General features: G+C 41.9%; 1 protein-coding gene and 1 long non-coding RNA gene across 2 annotated transcripts in view; one reads left to right on the forward strand and one right to left on the reverse strand.

Moving 5' to 3' along the window:
- LOC141257239 (uncharacterized) overlaps nucleotides 1–20,607 on the forward strand; it is a 128,883-nt gene that overhangs the window by 14,733 nt on the left and 93,543 nt on the right. The gene's annotated exons all lie outside the window — the stretch shown is intronic.
- Nucleotides 1–20,607, reverse strand: part of NUP133 (nucleoporin 133) — a 326,459-nt gene that overhangs the window by 14,148 nt on the left and 291,704 nt on the right. Inside the window, exon 24 of the mRNA XM_073671535.1 lies at nucleotides 5,821–5,885. Within this exon, the coding sequence (XP_073527636.1) occupies nucleotides 5,821–5,885 (65 nt within the window). The remainder of the gene's footprint in view (nucleotides 1–5,820; nucleotides 5,886–20,607) is intronic.

A 20,607-nucleotide genomic window follows, 5' to 3' on the forward strand; every position in this document is an offset into this window, starting at 1 on the left:
AGAGAAAGAAAATAAAGCTGACAGAATGGCCCAGCCAATCACCTGACCTGAATCAAATAGGAACTTTATGGAAGGAACTAAAGCTCAGAGCTTCTTGAAGGAACCCATAAAACCTTTAAGGTATGTGCGCATGATCAGTATTTGCTTGCAGAAATTTCTGCACTGTTTCTGCAAGGTTCTGCACCTCTTGGCATCAGAAACGCTACGGAAATTCAGAGTGTTTGTGTTGCGTTTTTTGTGCATTGCCTGCGGATTTGCCATGTGTTTTTCCAATACACTGTGTAGGAAAAATGCAGGCAAAGCCACACAAAGAAAGGACACGCTGTTTATTTAAACGCCCATGAAATCCTGTCAAGAAAATTCCTGATCATGTGCACAGATAATGCAAATTCTCTTACAAAATGCTGGGATAAGGTTTCCAATGCATTTTGGGGTCAGATTCCACACGGATTTAAAGCATAAAAAATGCACAGTGTGCACGTACCCTTAGGATTTGAAGAGTATGTATGGAAGAATGGACCAAAATTGCTCCTGAGAAATGCATTCAACTAGTTTCTCCATACTGGAGGCGTCTTGAAACGGTCATCACCAACAAAACCTTTTAAACGAAGTGTCATAGACACCATTGTAAAATCTATAAAGCCATCTCATCGTTCTCATAAGTGAATATTGAAGCAAGGCTAGAACTGTATGACCTCCAAATAACAGTTATTCAGCGGTGACTTCCCCCACTGGAGCAAACAATTAAAGTTGGTTATCTGATGGACAGCAGACACGAACTCCAGGCACAGCTGGCAGAAGAATGTGGAAGGAAACAGATTTATGACACTTGCTTCCCTATGTCACAAAACTGCAAACAGACTGCTTTGAGCGCCTTTGTTTTCCTTTCCAAGTTATGAATATTGCTTTTTTTCTGAATGAAGTAAATCCCATAGCTATAGCAGATATATTTTCGGCGTCATTGCGAACGCAACGCATAGACTTGCATCACTGTGTGCTCGCCACATCAGTCCTAAATTAAAATCTGACGGATTTTTATCATATCTATCTATACAAACACACACATACATATATACTCATGCATGTTTCCTATCTATGGAAATCAAAAATCATAATAGGAAGTATGACATTAATATCTGCCACCTGACATGTGCAGGGGCAAAGATACCTTGAAAGTTGTAGATCTCTTAATTTTTGGGACCCTAACCACATCCCATGACCAGTCCACATGTGAGCTCACTGAGGAGAAGTATATGGTCGTGGTTTTTATCTAATAAAACCAAGTTCGAGTTTTTGTCATTGCCAGTCCTGGAAGACACAGTTCGCTGTGGTGCTATACTGTTCCAATTAAAAAAAGTAGCGCTTCCCTCTACTACAATCTGCATCATTTCCATGACACAGGTTTGGTACTTTTCTTTTATTTCGTTTTATTTTATATGATTTTATATACTGTATTGTTTTGGCCATTTTGTAACAGGCTTGTATATTTTTACAAATCCTGCCTACTTTTCGGATGAAATATATGAAATTTAATAGCTTCTAGCTTCGTTCCTCTTGCTCTATAAACCGCACACCTAAATCCATACACCATCTGTAATGGGTGTCCAATCAGTCTGCATGAACCATAAACTACTTCCTTTTGTTACACTGTGTTCCAAATTATTATGCAAATATTTTCCTCAGATTTTCCCAAATTACCTATATGAATTGCAGTCATTGTAATTTTCCAGTCAAATAACTATTAGAGTACAATTGAAAGGTTTTTGTACAAACTGCCTATGATAACAGTATATTTAAAAAAAAAAATGGGCATGGGTGCCACACCATAAGTTTGTCCCCTTTTATGCCCATATCAGCCAGAGATGCAGATGTGTTATGTGCAGCATGAGACGGTGCATTATCATGCATGAAAATATTATTTGCATAATAAATTGGAACAGTGTATTGTGGAATTTGGCAGAAACTGTACCAGTGTGTCTTTGTGTGTATATCTGTCTATCCATATATATATATATATATATATATATATATATATATATATATATATATATATATATATATATATATATATATATATATATATATATATATATATATATATATATATATATATATACACATATATATATATATACATATACACATACAGTGCCTACAAGTAGTATTCAACCCCCTGCAGATTTAGCTGGTTTGATAAGATGCAAATAAGTTAGAGCCTTCAAACTGCAAACGAGAGTAGGTTTTATGAATAGAAGCATAAATCTTACAAACCAAAAAGTTATGTTGCTCAGTTGAATTTTATTAAATTTTAAACATAAAAGTGTGGGTCAATTATTATTCAACCCCTATGTTTAATATTTTGTGGAATAACCCTTGTTTGCAATTACAGCTAATAATAGTCTTTTATAAGACCTGATCAGGCCGGCACAGGTCTGTGGAGTTATCTTGGCCCACTCCTCCATGCAGATCTTCTCCAAGTTATCTAGGTTCTTTGGGTGTCTCATGTGGACTTTATTCTTGAGCTCCTTCCACAAGTTTTCAATTGGGTTAAGGTCAGGAGACTGACTAGGCCACTCCAACACCTTGACTTTTTCCCTCTTGAACCAGGCCTTGGTTTTCTTGGCTGTGTGCTTTGGGTCGTTGTCTTGTTGGAAGATGAAATTACGACCCATCTTAAGATCCTTGATGGAGGAGCGGAGGTTCTTGGCCAAAATCTCCAGGTAGGCCGTGCTATCCATCTTCCCATGGATGTGGACCAGATGGCCAGGCCCCTTGGCTGAGAAACAGCCCCACAGCATGATGCTGCCACCACCATGCTTGACTGTAGGGATGGTATTCTTGGGGTCGTATGCAGTGCCATCCAGTCTCCAAACGTCACGTGTGTGGTTGGCACCAAATATCTCGATCTTGGTCTCATCAGACCATAGAAACTTGAACCAGTCTGTCTCAGAGTCCTCCAAGTGATCATGAGCAAACTGTAGACGAGCCTTGACATGACGCTTTGAAAGTAAAGGTACCATACAAGCTCGTCTGGAACGGAGACCATTGCGGTGGAGTACGTTACTTATGGTATTGACTGAAACCAATGTCCCCACTGCCATGAGATCTTCCCGGAGCTCCTTCCTTGTTGTCCTTGGGTTAGCCTTGACTCTTTGGACAAGCCTGGCCTCGGCACGGGAGGACACTTTCAAAGGCTGTCCAGGCCGTGGAAGGCTAACAGTAGTTCCATAAGCCTTCCACTTACGGATGATGCTCCCAACAGTGGAGACAGGTAGGCCCAACTCCTTGGAAAGGGTTTTGTACCCCTTGCCAGCCTTGTGACCCTCCACGATCTTGTCTCTGATGGCCTTGGAATGCTCCTTTGTCTTTCCCATGTTGACCATGTCTGAGTGCTGTTCACAAGTTTGGGGAGGGTCTTAAATAGTCAGAAAAGGCTGGCAAAAGAGATCTTCAATCCACACATGTGAAGCTCATTATTCTTGGTGCCTGAACTACTTCTTAATACTTTAGGGGGACCAAACAGAATTCTTGTGGTTTGAGGGGTTGAATAATAAATGACACTCTGAATTAACTTTTAACGTTTAAAAAAAAAAAAAAAAAAAAAAAAAAAATTTGCTGCAGGGCATTTCCCACTTCCAGGCTGATCTACAGTACAAATGTCACAATGCCAAGTTAATTCCGCATGAGTCAACCAGCTAAGTCTGCAGGGGGTTGAATACTACTTGTAGGCACTATATATATATATATATATATATATATATATATATATATATATATATATATATATATATATATATATATATATATATATATATATATATATATATTAGTCGTAGATCGGCTCACTTGGCTGCACACAGAGGTAGACTCAGGAATGCGGTCTCTTTAAATCTTTAAAAAAAAGTACAGATTACTAAACCACTAGTGAGTAAAAGAAGATTGCCAACTGTAAAGCACCACTCCACCGATTTTTTTTTCCTTTTAACGCTGGAGTGGTGCTTCTAATTTAAGGTCCTTGACCCTACTCTTATACTCACCCGCAGACATCTTTACCTTTTATCACCGCAGCTCTCATCGGTTTTGATCGCTCCAGTGTTTCATGGAGTGAGCCTGAGCTCACAACAAAATACAAGTGTATGAGACAGCCAGAAGTTGCGATCACGCGATGGCTTCGCAGGACTGGAGTGGCACCGAAAAAAAGGCGACGATGCCGGAGGATAAGTATAAGACCCGAGCCAGGGACCCCTCCTGCACTGAAAAAAAATGCTGGAGTGGTCCTTTAAAGGGGTTGTCCAGAACTTTTTTTTTTAAGTTGCCCAATGTATTCAGCATGCGGGCATAAGTATCTCTGTAAATACCTTGTGTTGCAGACAGCTAATGCCTGTGAGCGGCGCTATCACTGACATCACATGACCCCCAGCTGCAGCCAGCGCTGACATCACGAAAAGTTCAGGCTGCAGCCGAGGGTCCCTATTCCACGTTCCACCGGTGGCTGCTGGGTTATTCCCCTGCGTCACACCCGGCATCCACCTCGCACTCTCCCACTCCCCATTCATTGGGAAAGAGCGCGGTGGATGCTGGGTGTGACGCGGGGAATAACCCCGATCACTACCTAGCAGCCACCGCGGGGACCCCAGCAGTCATGCTTCACTTGTCGTGACGTCAGTGCGGGGTCACATGAGGCCTGTGAGCGGCCACCGATAGCGCAGCTCACAGGCATTATGAGCAACACAAGGTATTTACAAATATACTTATGCCCACATGCTGAATACATTGGGCAATTTAAAAAAAAGTACCGGGCAACGTCTTTAATGAATGTTAAATCCATTATAATAGTGTATATGTTCAGTTTAGGCTCCATTCCAAAGTACTACAGTCAGTATTTGGCTGCATCTGGCACATGACTTTTACATACGCATGCAGCACACACAACTTAATTACCCATCAGCCTGCTAGCACCATGGAGCAATTCAGCAGCAGTATATTTCCAAAGATTGAACAAAAGAACATTTTGTGTGTAGCCTAAGGCTAAGTGCCCACGATGCAGAAATGCTGCGGATTTTTTCTGCATCTCCCTGGCAGGAAAAAAGCATGCGGATTTTACATGAGTTTTTCCTGCCAGGTAGAAGCGTTTGTCAAGCGTTCTTCACTTGCATTTTTGCATGCGGGTTATCAAGTTAATAGTTAAAAAAAAGAATAAGAATGGTAAAAAAACAAAAACACATTATATTCACCTTCTGATGGCCCCCGGTCTCCTTCTCTGGTGCATCCGGTGTCTTGGGCGGCTCGCGGTGGTGTAAAAGGACCTTCCATGATGTCATTTAGTCATGTGACAGGTCATGCGACCGCGTGCCCTGTCACATGACTAAATGAAGTCATGGAAGGTCCTTTTACACCATCGCGAGCCACCGGGGAGCCAGGACGCACCGGAGAGAAGACCGCGGGCCATCAGAAGGTGAGTATGATGTTTATTTTTTATTTTAAATTCTTTTTTTTAACAGGTGCTATGGTACGAGGTCTGGATGAGAGTCTCCTCTTCTCCAGACCCGGGTACCATCCGCACATTGAAACGCATAATATCCGAATGTGCACATGTAGTCATGCGGATATTATGCGATTCAATTCAAGCCAATGGTGGCAATTACGCCGCGTTTTCGCAAAAATGGACATGCTGCGGATTTTTCCGCATGGGTTACGTATTACCAAGCGTTTTCGCTGAGGAAAGTCCGCGGCAAAAAACCTTGAAAAACGCATAGTGGGCACGCAGCCTTACCTTGTTACCTGTGATTGTAATAAAAAGGAATACTGATTGATACTCACGTGTCTCTCTTTATAGCTTTGCAAAGTATCTGCAACTTTTGGTCTTCAATATCAACTTTTTCTTCCTTTACAAAAAAAATAAAAATAAATGAATCACATTTGCTTCTTAAACTGAGCAGATTTGTAGAAAAGAAGACCTTAGAAGTTGTGCTAAAATAATGGATGATCAATAAGTTTTCAGTTTACAAATGCTTTTAACAATACAACAGTCACTGTCAGTTATCAACAGACTCATTGGCTTTGACATCAAAGTCTACCTATTGCTCAGCAAAATGTTTATCTGGCTGAAAAATTACCTGTCTGTTAAGAGTTCAATTGATTCATAGTGTATGTGATACAGTTTTCACACAAACAAAATCAGCAGCAATGGATATATCAGAATACTCTAAAATATGCACATCTCCCATGTCTGGAAGACCTCATGATAGTAAGAGGTTTTTAGAACGTGTACAGGGAGATCTGGAAGAAGTTCAAATTGACATCATGCTTCTTTGAATAGAATGACTCTCCTTTCCATGAAAAGATATATTACTTAGTGGCATTTTTTTCACAAATTCCTAAATAGTGGAAACCCCACACAAGTGACCCCATGCAATTTTCTCATGAGTACGTACACTACCGTTCAAAAGTTTGGGGTCATTTAGAAATGTCATTATTTTTGAAAGAAAAGCACATTTTTTTCAATGAAGATAACATTAAATGAATCAGAAATACACTCTATACATTGTTAATGTGGTTAATGACTATTCTAGCTGCAAACGTCTTGTTTTTATTGCAATATCTCCATAGATGTATAGAGGCCCATTTCCAACAACCACCACTCCAGTGTTTTAATGCTACATTGTGTTTGCTAACTGTGTAAGGAGGCTAATGGATGTTTAGAAAACCCTAGAAAACCCTTGCACAAGTATGTTAGCCCAGCTGAAAACAGGTTGGCTGATTTGAGAAGCTATAAAATTGACCTTCCTTTGAGCTAGTTGAGAATCTGGAGCATTACATTTGTTTGTTCTATGAAACTCTCAAAATGGCCAGAAAAAGAGAACTTTCATGTGAAACTCGACAGTCTATTCTTGTTCTTAGAAATGAAGGCTATTCCATGCGAGACATTGCCAAGAAACTGAAGATTTCCTACAACGGTGTGTACTATTCCCTTCAGAGGAGAGCACAAACAGGCTCTAACCAGAGTAGAAAGAGAAGTGGGAGGACCCGCTACACAACTTAGCAACAAGACAAATACATTAGAGCCTCTAGTTTGAGAAATCGACACCTCACAGCTCCTCCACTGGCAGCTTCATTAAATAGTACACGCAAAACGCCAGTGTCAACGTCTACAGTGAAGAAGCGACTCCGGGATGCTGGCCTTCAGGGCAAAGTGGCAAAGAAAAAGCCATATCTGAGACTGGCTAATAAAAGGAAAAGATTAATATGGGCAAAAGAACACAGACATTGGACAGAGGAAGATTGGAAAAAAGTTTTATGGACAGACGAATCAAAGTTTGAGGTGTTTAGATCACACAGAAGAACATTTGTGAGACGCAGAACTGAAAAGATGCTGGAAGAATGCCTGACGCCATCTGTCAAGCATGGTGGAGGTAATGTGATGGTTTGGGGTTGCTTTGGTGCTGGTAAAGTGGGAGATTTGTACAAGGTAAATGGGATTTTGAATAAGGAAGGCTATCACTCCATTTTGCAATGCCATGCCATACCCTGTGGACAGCGCTTAATTGGCACCAATTTCATCCTACAACAGGACAATGACCCAAAGCACACCTCCAAATTATGCATGAACTATTTAGGGAAGAAGCAGACAGCTGGTATTCTATCTAATGGAGTGGCCAGCACAGTCACCAGATCTCAACCCCATTGAGCTGTTGTGGGAGCAGCTTGACCGTATGGTACGCAAAAAGTGCCAATCAAGCCAATCCGATTTGTGGGAGGGGCTTCAGGAAGCATAGGGGTGAAATTTCTCAAGATTACCTCAGCAAATTAACAGCTAGAATGCCAAAGGTCTGCAACGCTGTAATTGCTGCAAAGGGAGCATTCTTTGACGAAAGCAAAGTTTGAAGGAGAAAATTATTGTTTCTAATAAAAATCATTATTTCTAACCTTGTCAATGTCTGGACTATATTTAATAATCATTTTGCAACACATTTGTAAATAAAAGTATGAGTTTTCATGAAGAACACAAAATTGTCTGGGTGACCCCAAACTTTTGAACGGTAGTGTAGATACCCCATATGTGGTGGGAAACTAGTGTTTGGGTGAACTACCAAGCTTCAAATAGAAGGATGATGTTTTGGAGCGCAGACTTTGATGGAATAGTTTCCGGGAGCCAGGTTGCATTTGCAGAGCCTTTGAGGTACCAAAACAGGGGAAAACTCGCACAACTGACCCCATTTTGGAAACTATACCCCTCAAGCAATTTATCTAGGGGCACAATTATAATGCTTTTGGCTTTACTGTTGCATAAATCTATAATGTAGTGGTATGTGCAAGTTGTGCAGAGGACAATAGGGGTGTTGTCTTAACAACGTAAAACAAAAATGTAACAATACGTGGATGTGTGGTTCGCTTTATAGTAATAAAAGGGCCAGATTTCACAATGGTAAATTGTGTCCTTTCGTATTCCCCTTTTGGAGCACTTTTTCTGTGCCACTCCTTTCCTCGATGTTTGAGGAACTTCGTGGGGAAAATATTGCCCTGGAATAAAATGGGCACCATCAGTTTCAGAAGTACTGGGACCCTCACCTTCCTGTCTTCCAAATATTAGGGTCTTGATTACTGCCTCCTGAAACTGAAATGTCATCATATTGTCTGCACATCAAAACAGCACAAAAGCATTAAACAGTGTCTTCTGTACAGTGTGCACGGCCAGCTGTTTATCATGCTTTTGCTTGGCACTGTATAGTTTCAGGATCTGATCTGAGAGATCTACATCCCCTTGTACTTATTATAATCCAGGACACAATCAGCCTTTGGGACTATAGTTGCATCTCGGACAGTGACGGGGAGCTGTTGTCATGGTGTATTGTGGTGAAGAAGAGCACATCCCTCGTCCTTATACTTGACCACCAGCATGTTGTCGCTACATTAGTCTCTGCTGTCACCTTTTCTCAGCGGTTCAGTTGCCCAATTAGTGGCTTAGGGAGGACTCTTTCGCACGGTGCCATATGAATCAGTACCCCTGGCACAAAGGGACATGAAGAGTGAGATGCTGGTGTAGAAGTTATCCACATAGAGCAGCAGTGGGTGCACCAATTCCCACACAATTTACCCACTCACTCGCAGGGCATGGGGCATTCAATGGGGTCAATTCTGTTGTTGTCCCCTTCGTAAACCCCAAATCCGTGGGTGTACATCGACACACTCACACAGATTGTACAAATTAATTCCGTACCTTGTCCTCTTACTGGGCAAATATTGTCAGAAATTTAGCCTCCCTTTGAAATTAATTAGATTCATCTATACAGATATCCCTTCGGGTGTTGTACACCTCAGCAAATTTTCTGCCGAAGTGGTCAACTACTGACTGAATTTTGTATAGATGATCAAAGTTGGACTGTACATTGTTACAGATAGCATTGTAAAATCTATAAGCCGTTTCACAGTTGATACTGAAGAAAGGTTATGACCTCCAGAAGACCCCAATGTAAGGGAACTTCCCTGATGTGAACAGGTAATTAAAGAGGATTAGCTGATGGATGGCAGACCAGGCAAGGCAGACAGAGAAATTTGGGGATACAACAGATTTATGGCCAGACAAGATAACCTATTACCTTGAGCAGAAAAGCAAGCAGACTTTAAAATCATGTGTCATCCTTTGCAAATTATGAATATTAGGTTATTATGGATGGCATAGATATGACATATGAAAGATATATTTTCAGAGTCGTGACAGTGGTGAGTAACTTCTTGTTATACGTCACTGGACGGTTGCAGTAACACCTCCAAATGAATGCTGGTCAAATGGATGAAAATATCCATGCCATGTCTCCTATCTATAGAAAGATAAAATCATGATAGAAAACATGACAGTAATATCTCCCTTCTGGGAACTCCAGGGATGAAGATATCGTGAAAGTAAGGGATCCCATAACTTTCTAAAAGAACTAGCCACATTCCTGACCAACCCTGTTCTGAGTCACCGGAGGGGAGGTATATGGAAGTGACTTGTGTTAATAAAAGCAAATGCTGAACAATGATAATTGTCAGTCCTGGGAGACAGTGCACTGTGGTTCTGTACAGTTACCCATCTTCCCCCCCAAATACAAAGAGCTCCCCTTCATTAGAGATAGAGCCAACCCTGCAACATCAGGTTTAGTACATTTCTTTGGTTTTTTCTTTATGTAATTGTGTGTACTGTATTATTGGTCTCTAACCTCTGTGTGTATATATATATATATATATATATATATATATATATATATATATATATATATATATATATATATATATATATATATATTTTTTATATAAACACTGCCTACTTTTTGGATTAAATATCTAAAAATGTAATCATTTTGTTCCTCTTGCTTTGTAAATCGCACCCCTGAAGAAATATGCCATCTGTAATGGGTGTCCAATCTGCCTGTAAAAACCATTGGTGGTGGCAGCTAGTTCCTTGTGTTATTGTTGAGTTTGGCAGTGACTGTACCAGGGTATAGCATATACAATATTACTATTACTCATTATTATAGCGCCACTTATTCCATGGCGCTTAACATGTGAAAACACAAATACAATTACAATGATCTTTAACAAAATGTGACGGCGACAGGAGGAGCAAGGACCCTGCCCGCGAGGGCTCACAGTCTACAAGGGATGGATGCGGATACAATAAGTATACGAGTTGGAATCAGATGTGTATACTATACGCTCACTGCGAGTTACCCAATAACTGCCCTACTAGTTAAAAGTCTGTGGCCTTGTCCATCACTCGTCAGTCAATTGTGTAATTGTCCTGATGATTGGAGGCAGCGGAAGGACCTGCGTGACCCACGTTGTTCTCCTTCACACACATTATCATTATAATGCAAACATTTTGGGATTGCTTCAAATCATGTCATTCCCGTACAGAAAAGTGGTGTGCTGTCTAAAATCAGTACTTCACTATTGCCCGAATCTGTTTTATTTCACTATGATCATAAGCAGCACAGTGCCCAAATATGTAATGTCTGCTGCATTTATAGGAGTCCATCTGGCAACTGACATGGGATTTTGGGTGAAAAATTGATGGGTATATAAATTTTGTCTGTGCCACCATAAGATTTATTATATCCTCAGTGTGAAAGAAAATAAATTTCAGGGATGTCTGTAGTGTCAAATTGGATTCCTGAGCTGCCCATGAAATTCGGAATAAGAGGCTGATCATTTTCGAGAGGTGAAGTCCATATGGGATCAATTGCTGAAGGGATTCCCTTGGTCCTAGCGCGCCTTGCTAGGGGTCCCTCCTCACTACACTCTCTGACAGAAGTTATGTCGCTTATCCATGTTATGTAAATAAAAGCTTATAACCGGACGTTAAATTCATCCATTGGTTTTATAAATTACTCTTTCGAAAGCTGAAACCCTCCCAAATTTGGTTTCGTTTAAGAAAATAAATTGGCATCAATGCTGAAATATTGATCATTTAATGAACACAGAATGGTCAGATTTTGGCAAGACAAAAGTTTTGTCGCCTGGTCATATAATGCACCCAATCCTAGTTTACATCCTCACCAGTGCTCAGTAAATGATCGATTAATTAGTGGGTGTGTATAAAAAGAAACCCAGCACCCCAAGACCTTCACTTGAACTGCCAAAAATCCACCCTGCGACCAAAGCCTTGATTATCAAGAGGCTGAAGACTAGATCCACTGCAGAGGTGGCTGGCACCTTTAATGTGATTCAGCGTCAAGTACAAACTGTTAAAAAAAGATTTGAAGAGACTGGAGATGTGTTTGACAAGTCCAGGTCCAGCAGACCCCACAAGACAACTGCTCAGGAGGAACGTTTGTAGGTTAGATAATCCAAAGCAAGCCCCTCTTCCACTGCAGCAGAGCTCCAACAGGCCTGGTCACTTCAAGTCCCTGTGTCAACTAGAACAGTTTGTAGAATTTTGTCTTGAAATGGCCTCCATGGTCGAATCAGTGCCCAGAAGCCAGCACTAAACAAAAGGCAAATAAAAAAAACTGTGTGGCATTTTCAAAGTCCCACAGCCTTCTAAACAGATGGACGCTGGAAAAGTGGTAGAAGGTGGATTTCTCTGATGAATCTTCAGTAGACTTACACCACAGTCGTCGCAAATACTGCAGGAGATCTACTGGAGCCCGTATGGATCCAAAATACACCCAGAAAACAGTTAAATTTGGTGGTGGAAAGATCATGGTCTGGGGTTACATTCAGTATGGGGGTGTGCGAAACATTTGCAAGGTGGAAGGCAATATCAATAGCCTAAAATATCAAGAAGTATTAGCTACCTCTTACATTCCAAATCATAAAAGGGGTTAAATTCTGCAGCAGGATGGTGCTCCATCTCATACATCCATCTCTACAACAAAGTTCCTCCAGACAAAAAAGATCAAAGTACTCAAGGACTGGCCAGCCTAGTCTCCAGACATGACCATCATTGAGCATGTTTGGGGTAGGATGAAAGAGGAAGCTTGGAAGACAAAACCAAAGAATCTAGATGAACTCTGGGAGGCATGTAAGACTGCATTCTCTGCTATTCCTGATGACTTCATTAATAAATTGTATGAATCATTGTTGAAAAGCATGGATGCAGTCCTTCAAGCTCATGGAAGTCACACAAAATATTAAATATGACTAATAGCACCACAACTTCATTCACCAATGTTATGCAACATATATTTGTATTTTAAGATAATTATTTGTTTGAATATCACATTACGGGCGACAAAACTTTTGTCTTGCCAAAATCTGACCATTCTGTGTTCATTAAATAATCAATATTTCAGCATTGATGCCAATTTATTTTCTTAACCTAAACCAAATTTGGGAGGGTTTCAGCTTTCAAAAGAGTAATTTATAAAACCAATGGATGAATTTAACATCAGGTTATAAGCTTTTATTTACATAACATGGATAAGTGACATAACTTCTGTCAGGGAGTGTATATGAGGAGGAAGTAGAAATAAATAAGACTATTTGCAGAAAAACAGGGATCCGGCACTCCTTTCATTCACATTGTGTGCATTGAAACAGCAATGATGAAAATATCTAGATTCATCAGCTGATTAACTCTCGATGGTGCTCACCAGGAAATAGTGCAAACAGTAATGTAAGGAGAAGAAAGGGTAAAACAGCCGTTTCATGTCCAAGTCATGCTTCCTTTGAGCCATGGATAGCTTAGAAGAAGCGTGACTTGCATGCAAAATTGCTGTCAGTCACATAATCTGCACAATCTCTGTTTGGGATCACAAAAAGCATATTTTAAGGAGCAGTGGTGAGTGCCCCATCTTCTAACATTAATCCCTTAGTGACTGAGCCAATTTTGACCTTAAAAATGGGTTTTCTCACAAACAAAAGTTAATTCTAATCAATAGCTCTTGGAATAATAAGTTCCACAATTTAATGTATTTAAATAGAATGTTCCTGTGCTGAGAATCTTATAAATGTGCCCCTGCTGTGTGCTGTGTAATATCTGTGTCTTAACCATGTACAGAACACGGTCTGATCATACCACAGCTCCTGGGCAGGGGGAGAAGCAAGAGGGTATACAGACAGTGGGGGAAATAAGTATTTGACCCCTTGCTGTTGTTAGTTTGTCCACTGACAAAGACAATAACAGTCTATAATTTTAAGGCAGGTTAATTTTAACATTGAGAGATCGAATATCCCCCCAAAAAAACAAGAAAATCACATTGTATAAATTAGATACATTTTTTTGCATTTTGCAGTGAGAAATTTGTATTTGATCCCTCTGGCAAACAATACTTAATACTTAGTGGCAAAACCCGTGTTGGCAAGCACAGCAGTCAGACGTTTTTTATAGTGGATGATGAGGTTTGCGCACATGTCAGGAGGAATTTTGGTCCATTCCTCTTTGCAGATCATCTCTAAATCATTAAGAATTTGAGGCTGTCGCTTGGCAACTCGGAGCTTCAACTCCCTCCATAAGTTTTCTATGGGATTAAGGTCTGGAGACTGGCTAGGCCAGGGAAGGAGGTTGTTGGCCAAAATCTCCTTTTGCAGAAAAGCACTCCCAAGGTATAATGTTTCCCCCACCATGTTTCACGGTTGGGATGATGTTCTTAGGGTTGTACTCCTCCTTCCTCCAAACATGGCGAGCTGAGTTAATGCCAAAAAGCTAAATTTTTGTCTCATTTGACCACAGCACCTTCTCCCAATAACTCACAGAATCATCCAGGTGTTCACTGGCAAACTTCAGACGGGCCTGCACATGTGCCTTCTTGAGCAGGGGGGCCTTGCGGGCACTGCAGGATCTTAAAACTAAGGTGTAATTTGTTACCAATGGTTTTCTTGGTGACTGTGGTCCCAGCTGCCTTGAGATCATTAACAAGTTGCCCCTAGTGTAGTTTTAGGCTGATCTCTCACCTTCCTCATGATCAAGGATACTCCACAAGGTGAGATTTTGCATGGTGCCCCAGATCGATGTCAATTGACCGTCATTTTGTATTTCTTCCATTTTCTTACTATTGCACCAACAGTTGTCTCCTTCTCACCCAGCATCTTACTTATGGCTTTGTTGCCCATTCCAGGTTGGTGCAGGTCTATGATCTTGTCCCTGACATCCTTAGAAAGCTCTTTCCCATGTTGTAGAGGTTAGAGTCTGACTGACAGTCTGTGGACAGGAGTCTTTTATACAGGTGACTATGTAATACAGCTGTCTTTAATGCAGGTAATGAGTCGATTAGTAGCATCTAAATGGTCTGTGGGAGCCAGAACTCATGATGGTTTGTAGGAGATCAAATAATTATTTCTCACGGCAAAATGCAAAAAAAATTATCTAATTTATAGAATGTGATTTTCTTGATTTTTTTGGAATATTCTATCTCTCAATGTTAAAATTAACCTACCCTTAAAATTATAAACTGTTCGTGTCTTTTTGTCAGTGGGAGAACTTACAAAATCAGGCAGGGAAATGTTTCACTTCACAAAGAGTCAGATGTGATCCCATCCAATCTGTATACTTTAACTTGCTTGCTCCCCTGCCCAAGAGATACGGTATGATCAGACCGTGTTCCGTACATGGTCAAACACAACCATTACACAGGGGAACATTCATAACATTATCTCAGCACAGGAACATTTTACTTAAACATAACAAATTGTGGAAGTTATTATTCCAAGATCTATTGAATAAAATTAACTGTTGTTCATGGGAAAACCCCTTTAATGACCAGTCTCACTTTATGTGATCACTCTGGAATGCTTTAACGGATCCCAATAATTCGGAGTTCATTTTTACATGACATATTGCACTTCATGATAGTAGTAAAATGTTTTCGATACGACCTGCGTTTGTGAAAATATCGTACATTTGGCGAACATTTTGAAAATGTAAAAATTTTCAAACTTTTAATTCTTATGCCCTTAACCAGAAAGATATATCACACAAAATAGTTAAGATTTCTATTTAATATCTGCATCATTTTTTAAAAAAATGTTTATGTTAGGAAGTTAGAAGGTTTAAGATGTAATCACCAATTTTTCCCACAAAATTTACAAAACCATTTTTTTAGGGACCACATCACCTTTGAAGTGACTTTGGGGGCCTATATGGGACAGAAAATACCCAAAAGTGACACTAGTCTAAAAACAGCACCCCTCTAAACCAAAATCAAGAAGTTTATTAACCCTTCAGATGCTTCAAATGAACTAAAGCAACGTGGAAGGAAAATACGTAGTTACTTACCGGTAATGGGATTTCTCAGAGCCCATGACGGCACCATGTAGAGAGTTGTTCCGACCCTCAAGGACAGGAAACCTACAGATAAAAAGGCGGTACCTCTCCCTCGCATCAGTTGTTTACAGAGCATGAGAGGACCTCCGGATTAATAACACAATATTCAACATTATTATGGAGCTCATCAGAAACACTATGTGACTACGTATAAATAGAAAGTAAGTGTGCACACCCACACATGAAGGGAGGGAATGTACGGGTGCCGTCATGGGCTCTGAGAAATCCTGTTACCGGTAAGTAACTACGTCTTTCTCCTTCCCCCATGACGACACCACAGAGAACTGCAGAGGAATATATCATTAGTGAGGGACCACGGCTTCCAGAACCCTTCTACCAAAAGTAAGGTTTGATGAGGAGGCTAGATCCAGCAGATAGTGTCTGAAGAATGTAGAGGGGAAGACCAAGTTGCAGCTCTACATATCTGTTCTATCGAGGCGCCGGCTCTTTCCGCCCAGGAGGCTGCTACTACTGCCCTTGTTGAGTGAGCTCTCAGGTTCTTCGGGCTGGCTTCCCCACTTGACTACTATGCCAGAGAAATGGCGTCTCTTATCCATCTCGCTAACGTGCCCTTGGAATCTTTTTGTCCCTTCCGAGACCCCTGGAAGCCCAAAAAAAGAGCCCTATCCTTTCTACACTCGTGTGGCCTCTAAGTACTGGAGTAGGCACCTTCTGACATCTAAAGTGTGTAGTTCTCTTTCTCCCCTATTTTTGGGATTAGGGCAAAAGGAAGGAAGGTTGACTTCCTCAGATCTATGAAAATGTGAACCCACTTTAGGCAGGTAGGCTGGGTCGGTCTTAAGAGTAACCCTATCCTCCAGGATTTGCGTGAAGGGAGGCCATGCCGATAAAGCCTGCATGTCGCTGACTCTACGAGCTGACGTGAGAGCTACTAGGAGTGAAGTTTTAAGGGATAGGATCTTTATGGATGCATCCGCCAAAGGTTCGAAGGGGGGTTTGGTTAGAGCTGTAAAGACAAAGTTTAAGTCCCAAGGACGAGTATTCCGAGAGGGGATGGGCCTAGATCTGGCTGATGTCTTAATGAATCTAGATATCCACCTATTTCTGGCTAGGTCGCAATTGTATAGGGCCCCTAATGCTGCGACTTGAACCTTCAATGTGTTTGTGGCTAGAACCCTTTCCAACCCCCTTTGTAAAAACTCTTAAATGGCTGTTAGTCGAACCCCTCCTTTTAACCTAGAAACTGATGATGAAAGGAATTTTATCCAGATTTTCCCATAAAGTCTAGTGGTCACAGGCTTCCTACTTTGTAAATAGTGTGGAGATCAAGTTCGGGGAAAACACTTTATCCCTTAAGAGAGCCCTCTCAAATTCTAGGCTGTCATATGTAGGTTTGCTACTTGAGGATGAAGGACTGGTCCCTAGTAAAGAAGATCCGGAAGTTCCAGGAGTACCCAGGAGTCGGAGATGGACATCATCCTCAGCCAGGAAAACCATGTCCTCTTCGGCCAGAAAGGGGCAATCAAGATTACTTTTGCCCCATCTTCCCTGATTTTTCTCAGAACTGCCAGAATTAGGGCCATCGGAGGAAAAGCATAGGCTAGAGGGCGGTTCCATGGAATCATGAAGGCCTCTAGTGCTACGGGGTTCTCTTTGGGGGTCTATCGAGCAGAAAACGTCTATCTTCCTGTTCTGACTGTTGGCGAATAAGTCTACGGTAGGATGTCCCCACATTTCTGTGATCTGATTGAACACTGACTGATTCAGCTCCCACTCGCCCTGTCTCAATTGGGTCCAACTTAGGAAGTCTGCTCTGAGATTTTCTGTGCCCTTTATTTGGAGTGCAAATAGAGACCGGAGATTGTTCTCGGCTACCAGGAAGATGGACTTTGATACTTGCATTAGAAAATGGGACCGGGTTCCCCCCTGGTGATTCAGGAAAGCTACTACTGTCCGGTTGTCCGAGAACACTCTTACGTGGTGACTGTTTAAAGTGTTTAAGAATTCTGAAAGAGATCATCACCGCCAGCAGCTCCTTCATGTTTGAGGATGCAGATCTTATGTTCTCGGTCCAGACCCCCTGAGCTAGTTGGTTGTTCAAGTGAGCCCCCCAACCTGCTGGGCTTGCGTCCATGGTCAGGTCCTGAGAGACTGGGATTACCCACGGAACAACCCGGGTTAGATCGTCTAGTCTCATCCACCATTCTAGAGAAAGTGCGGTTTTGACGACAAGGTTAGCGGACTTTCTAAGTGACCTTTTAGAGATTTTTCGGCTTCCAAGATTTCCCACTGCAAATCCCTGGTATGCATCTGAGCCCATTGGATGGCAGGAATACAGGCAGTCATGAAACCTAGGAGGGACATCGCTTTCCGCAGAGTCATAGAGGGGTGGTCCTTTACACGAGATAACTGACCTATGATCCTGTGACTTTTCTCTGTCGGAAGACAACGCTACTGATTCCTCGAATCTATCATAATGCCCAGATATTCCTGCACCTGGTTCGGCTCGGTCTTGATTTTCTTTAGGTTCAAAAGCCAGCCTAAGTTCGCGAAGGAATCCATGACCTTTGCAAGTTGGTTCTTGCAGTGAAGGAAAGAACCGCCTATTATCAGAAAATCGTCCAGGTACGGGATAATCAGGATGTCTTGTTCCCGTAGGTGTGCCATTGCCGCTGCCACTATTTTGGTGAATACTCGTGGGGCTATGGCTAGACCGAATGGGAGAGCCGTATAATGATAATGCTTGACTACTCCCCCCATCGGTATCACTACCCTTAGGAATTTCTGATAATTCTTGTGTATGGGGACATGATAAGCGTCCTTTAGATCAAGAACAGTCATAAAATAGTGAGGAAACAAAATTTTTACTGATGTTTTTATTGTTTCCATCTTGAAGGTTTGAACCTTCAGAGATTTGATCAATTTCTTCAGGTTTATGATTGTCCTGAAAGTCACATTTGTTTTTTTTTCTCAGGAACAGAGGGGAGCAGAAACCTTCACCTTTTTCCTGGGCAGTGACTTTATGAAGGACTGCTTTCCCTATCAGGCCCAGAACCTCCTGCTCTAACGCCAGCTGTTCTATGTTTGAGGATCTTTTGGGTGTTATTATAAAATTCGGTTGGGGAATTGAGTGAAACTGGAATCTTAGACCTGATTTTATTAGGTCTAATGAATTCAAGAGTTGTTGGATATTCTTTCCCAGGTCGGGAGAAAACGTGATACCCCCCCCCCCCACCGGGGAAAACCTTCATTGGGAGGGCTTTCTGTTGTCACTGGACGGTCTGTTGAACATAAACCCTTTAGTCTTCCTCTTCCTATACTCCCACTTATCCTGGTCTCTAGGGGGTTTCCTGCGGATATATTTCTTACTCCTAAAGGACTTTCTGTAAGAGGTACTGGAGAGGACAGGGAAGCGTTTATTATCCCCTGCTTTGTCGAGAATATAATAGAGCGTGGGCCCAAATAGGAATTCACCCTCAAAGGGAATGGAGCAGAGTTTTGATTTTGTTTGGAGGTCCTCTGGCCAGAATTTAAGGCAGAGAGCCCGCCGGGCTGCGTTAGAGAAGCCCGCTGCCCTGGCCGATAGCCCGAGTCGGCCGAAACATCGGCCAGGAAGGCTGCTGCCCCTTTCATTATGGGGATAGCGCATTGCATGGTGTCCCTAGACGTTTTTCTTTTAGCTGTGTCTCCAATTGGTCTAGCCAAACCATCAGTGATCTGGCCGTACATGTGGCTGCTACCGCGGGTTTCAACCCTCCTCCGGCGGCCTCCCAGGAACTTTTTAGGAAGGTATCTGCTTTCTTATCCATTGGATCCTTCAGAACCCCCATATCCTCGAACAGGAGGTAAATTTTTTTTAGAAGCTGTGGCAATAGTCACGTCCAATTTTGGCACCTTTTCCCGAAATGAACATACTGGGTCATCAAAAGGGTATTTCCTCTTTGGAGATAAGAGGCCCTTCCTTTCGGGTTTCTTCCACTCTCTCAGTCAGGGAGTGAACTTTCTAATTAAGAGGAAAAGATTTTCTCTTTTTTTTGTTCCAGGCCGCTAAACATGTCCTGAACAGATTTTTTAGGATGGGGATCTATTAACCCCATAGTGGACCCGACTGCTTTTATTAAACTATCGGTTCCCTCTATAGGAAAACAGCTGAGCCTGCCGCTAACCTCAGAAGAAGAAGAGGACGAAGATAAGTCGGACGTATCTGAATCCCCCACCTTCCCTTTCTCTGAACTGCTAGACCCAGATATCGGGGATAAAATTCTGGATTTTTTCTGTTTCTTTCCTTTCTTCTGAAGGGTTTTAAAGGTGTTTTTTAACTGAGACTTTATTAGGGTTCTGAGCTCCGAGGCAAACTTACGGGTTTACTCGCAGATGGTTTCTGCTATACATGAGATGCAGAGTCTTTTCTCCCATGTAGTGAGTAACTTCTGCGCAAAGTGCACAGGTTCTGTGTTAGGGAAGAAAAAGTGCAGGCAAGACCTAATAAGAGAAGAGAAAGAGGGGGGGACCCTATTTACAGAATGAACTTCCACGAAGATCACTTACCATCCTGACAGAAGGAGGAGTACCGGGTTAGGAGGAGGAACCATTTTCACAGATGGGTTGTCTCTTGGGATTGACGCCACACTGGAGTCCTTATTGCGCTGGGATAATCTGCCAGACCGCCAGCTCCCGCTGTTACCACGTTCGTGATGATGGGAAGGGTTTTCCTGCCGTCCGGTTTCCTTCTCCCGCTTCTTCCTTTGCTGCTACTGCTGCGGTGGTGACTGGTGATGCAGAGACTGCATATCCTGCTGCTCCCATTCACTCTTCGTAAATTTGGAGACTGCCAGGGCTCTCTCAGAAACATCTTGTGCTATCTGGCGGTATTTTACCTCTAGGGCTGCTCCAACTTATTG

The sequence above is a fragment of the Phyllobates terribilis genome, unplaced genomic scaffold, assembly GCF_046119375.1.
Source record: "Phyllobates terribilis strain yellow unplaced genomic scaffold, ASM4611937v1 Scaffold_3__8_contigs__length_932513732, whole genome shotgun sequence".
NCBI lineage: Eukaryota > Metazoa > Chordata > Amphibia > Anura > Dendrobatidae > Phyllobates > Phyllobates terribilis.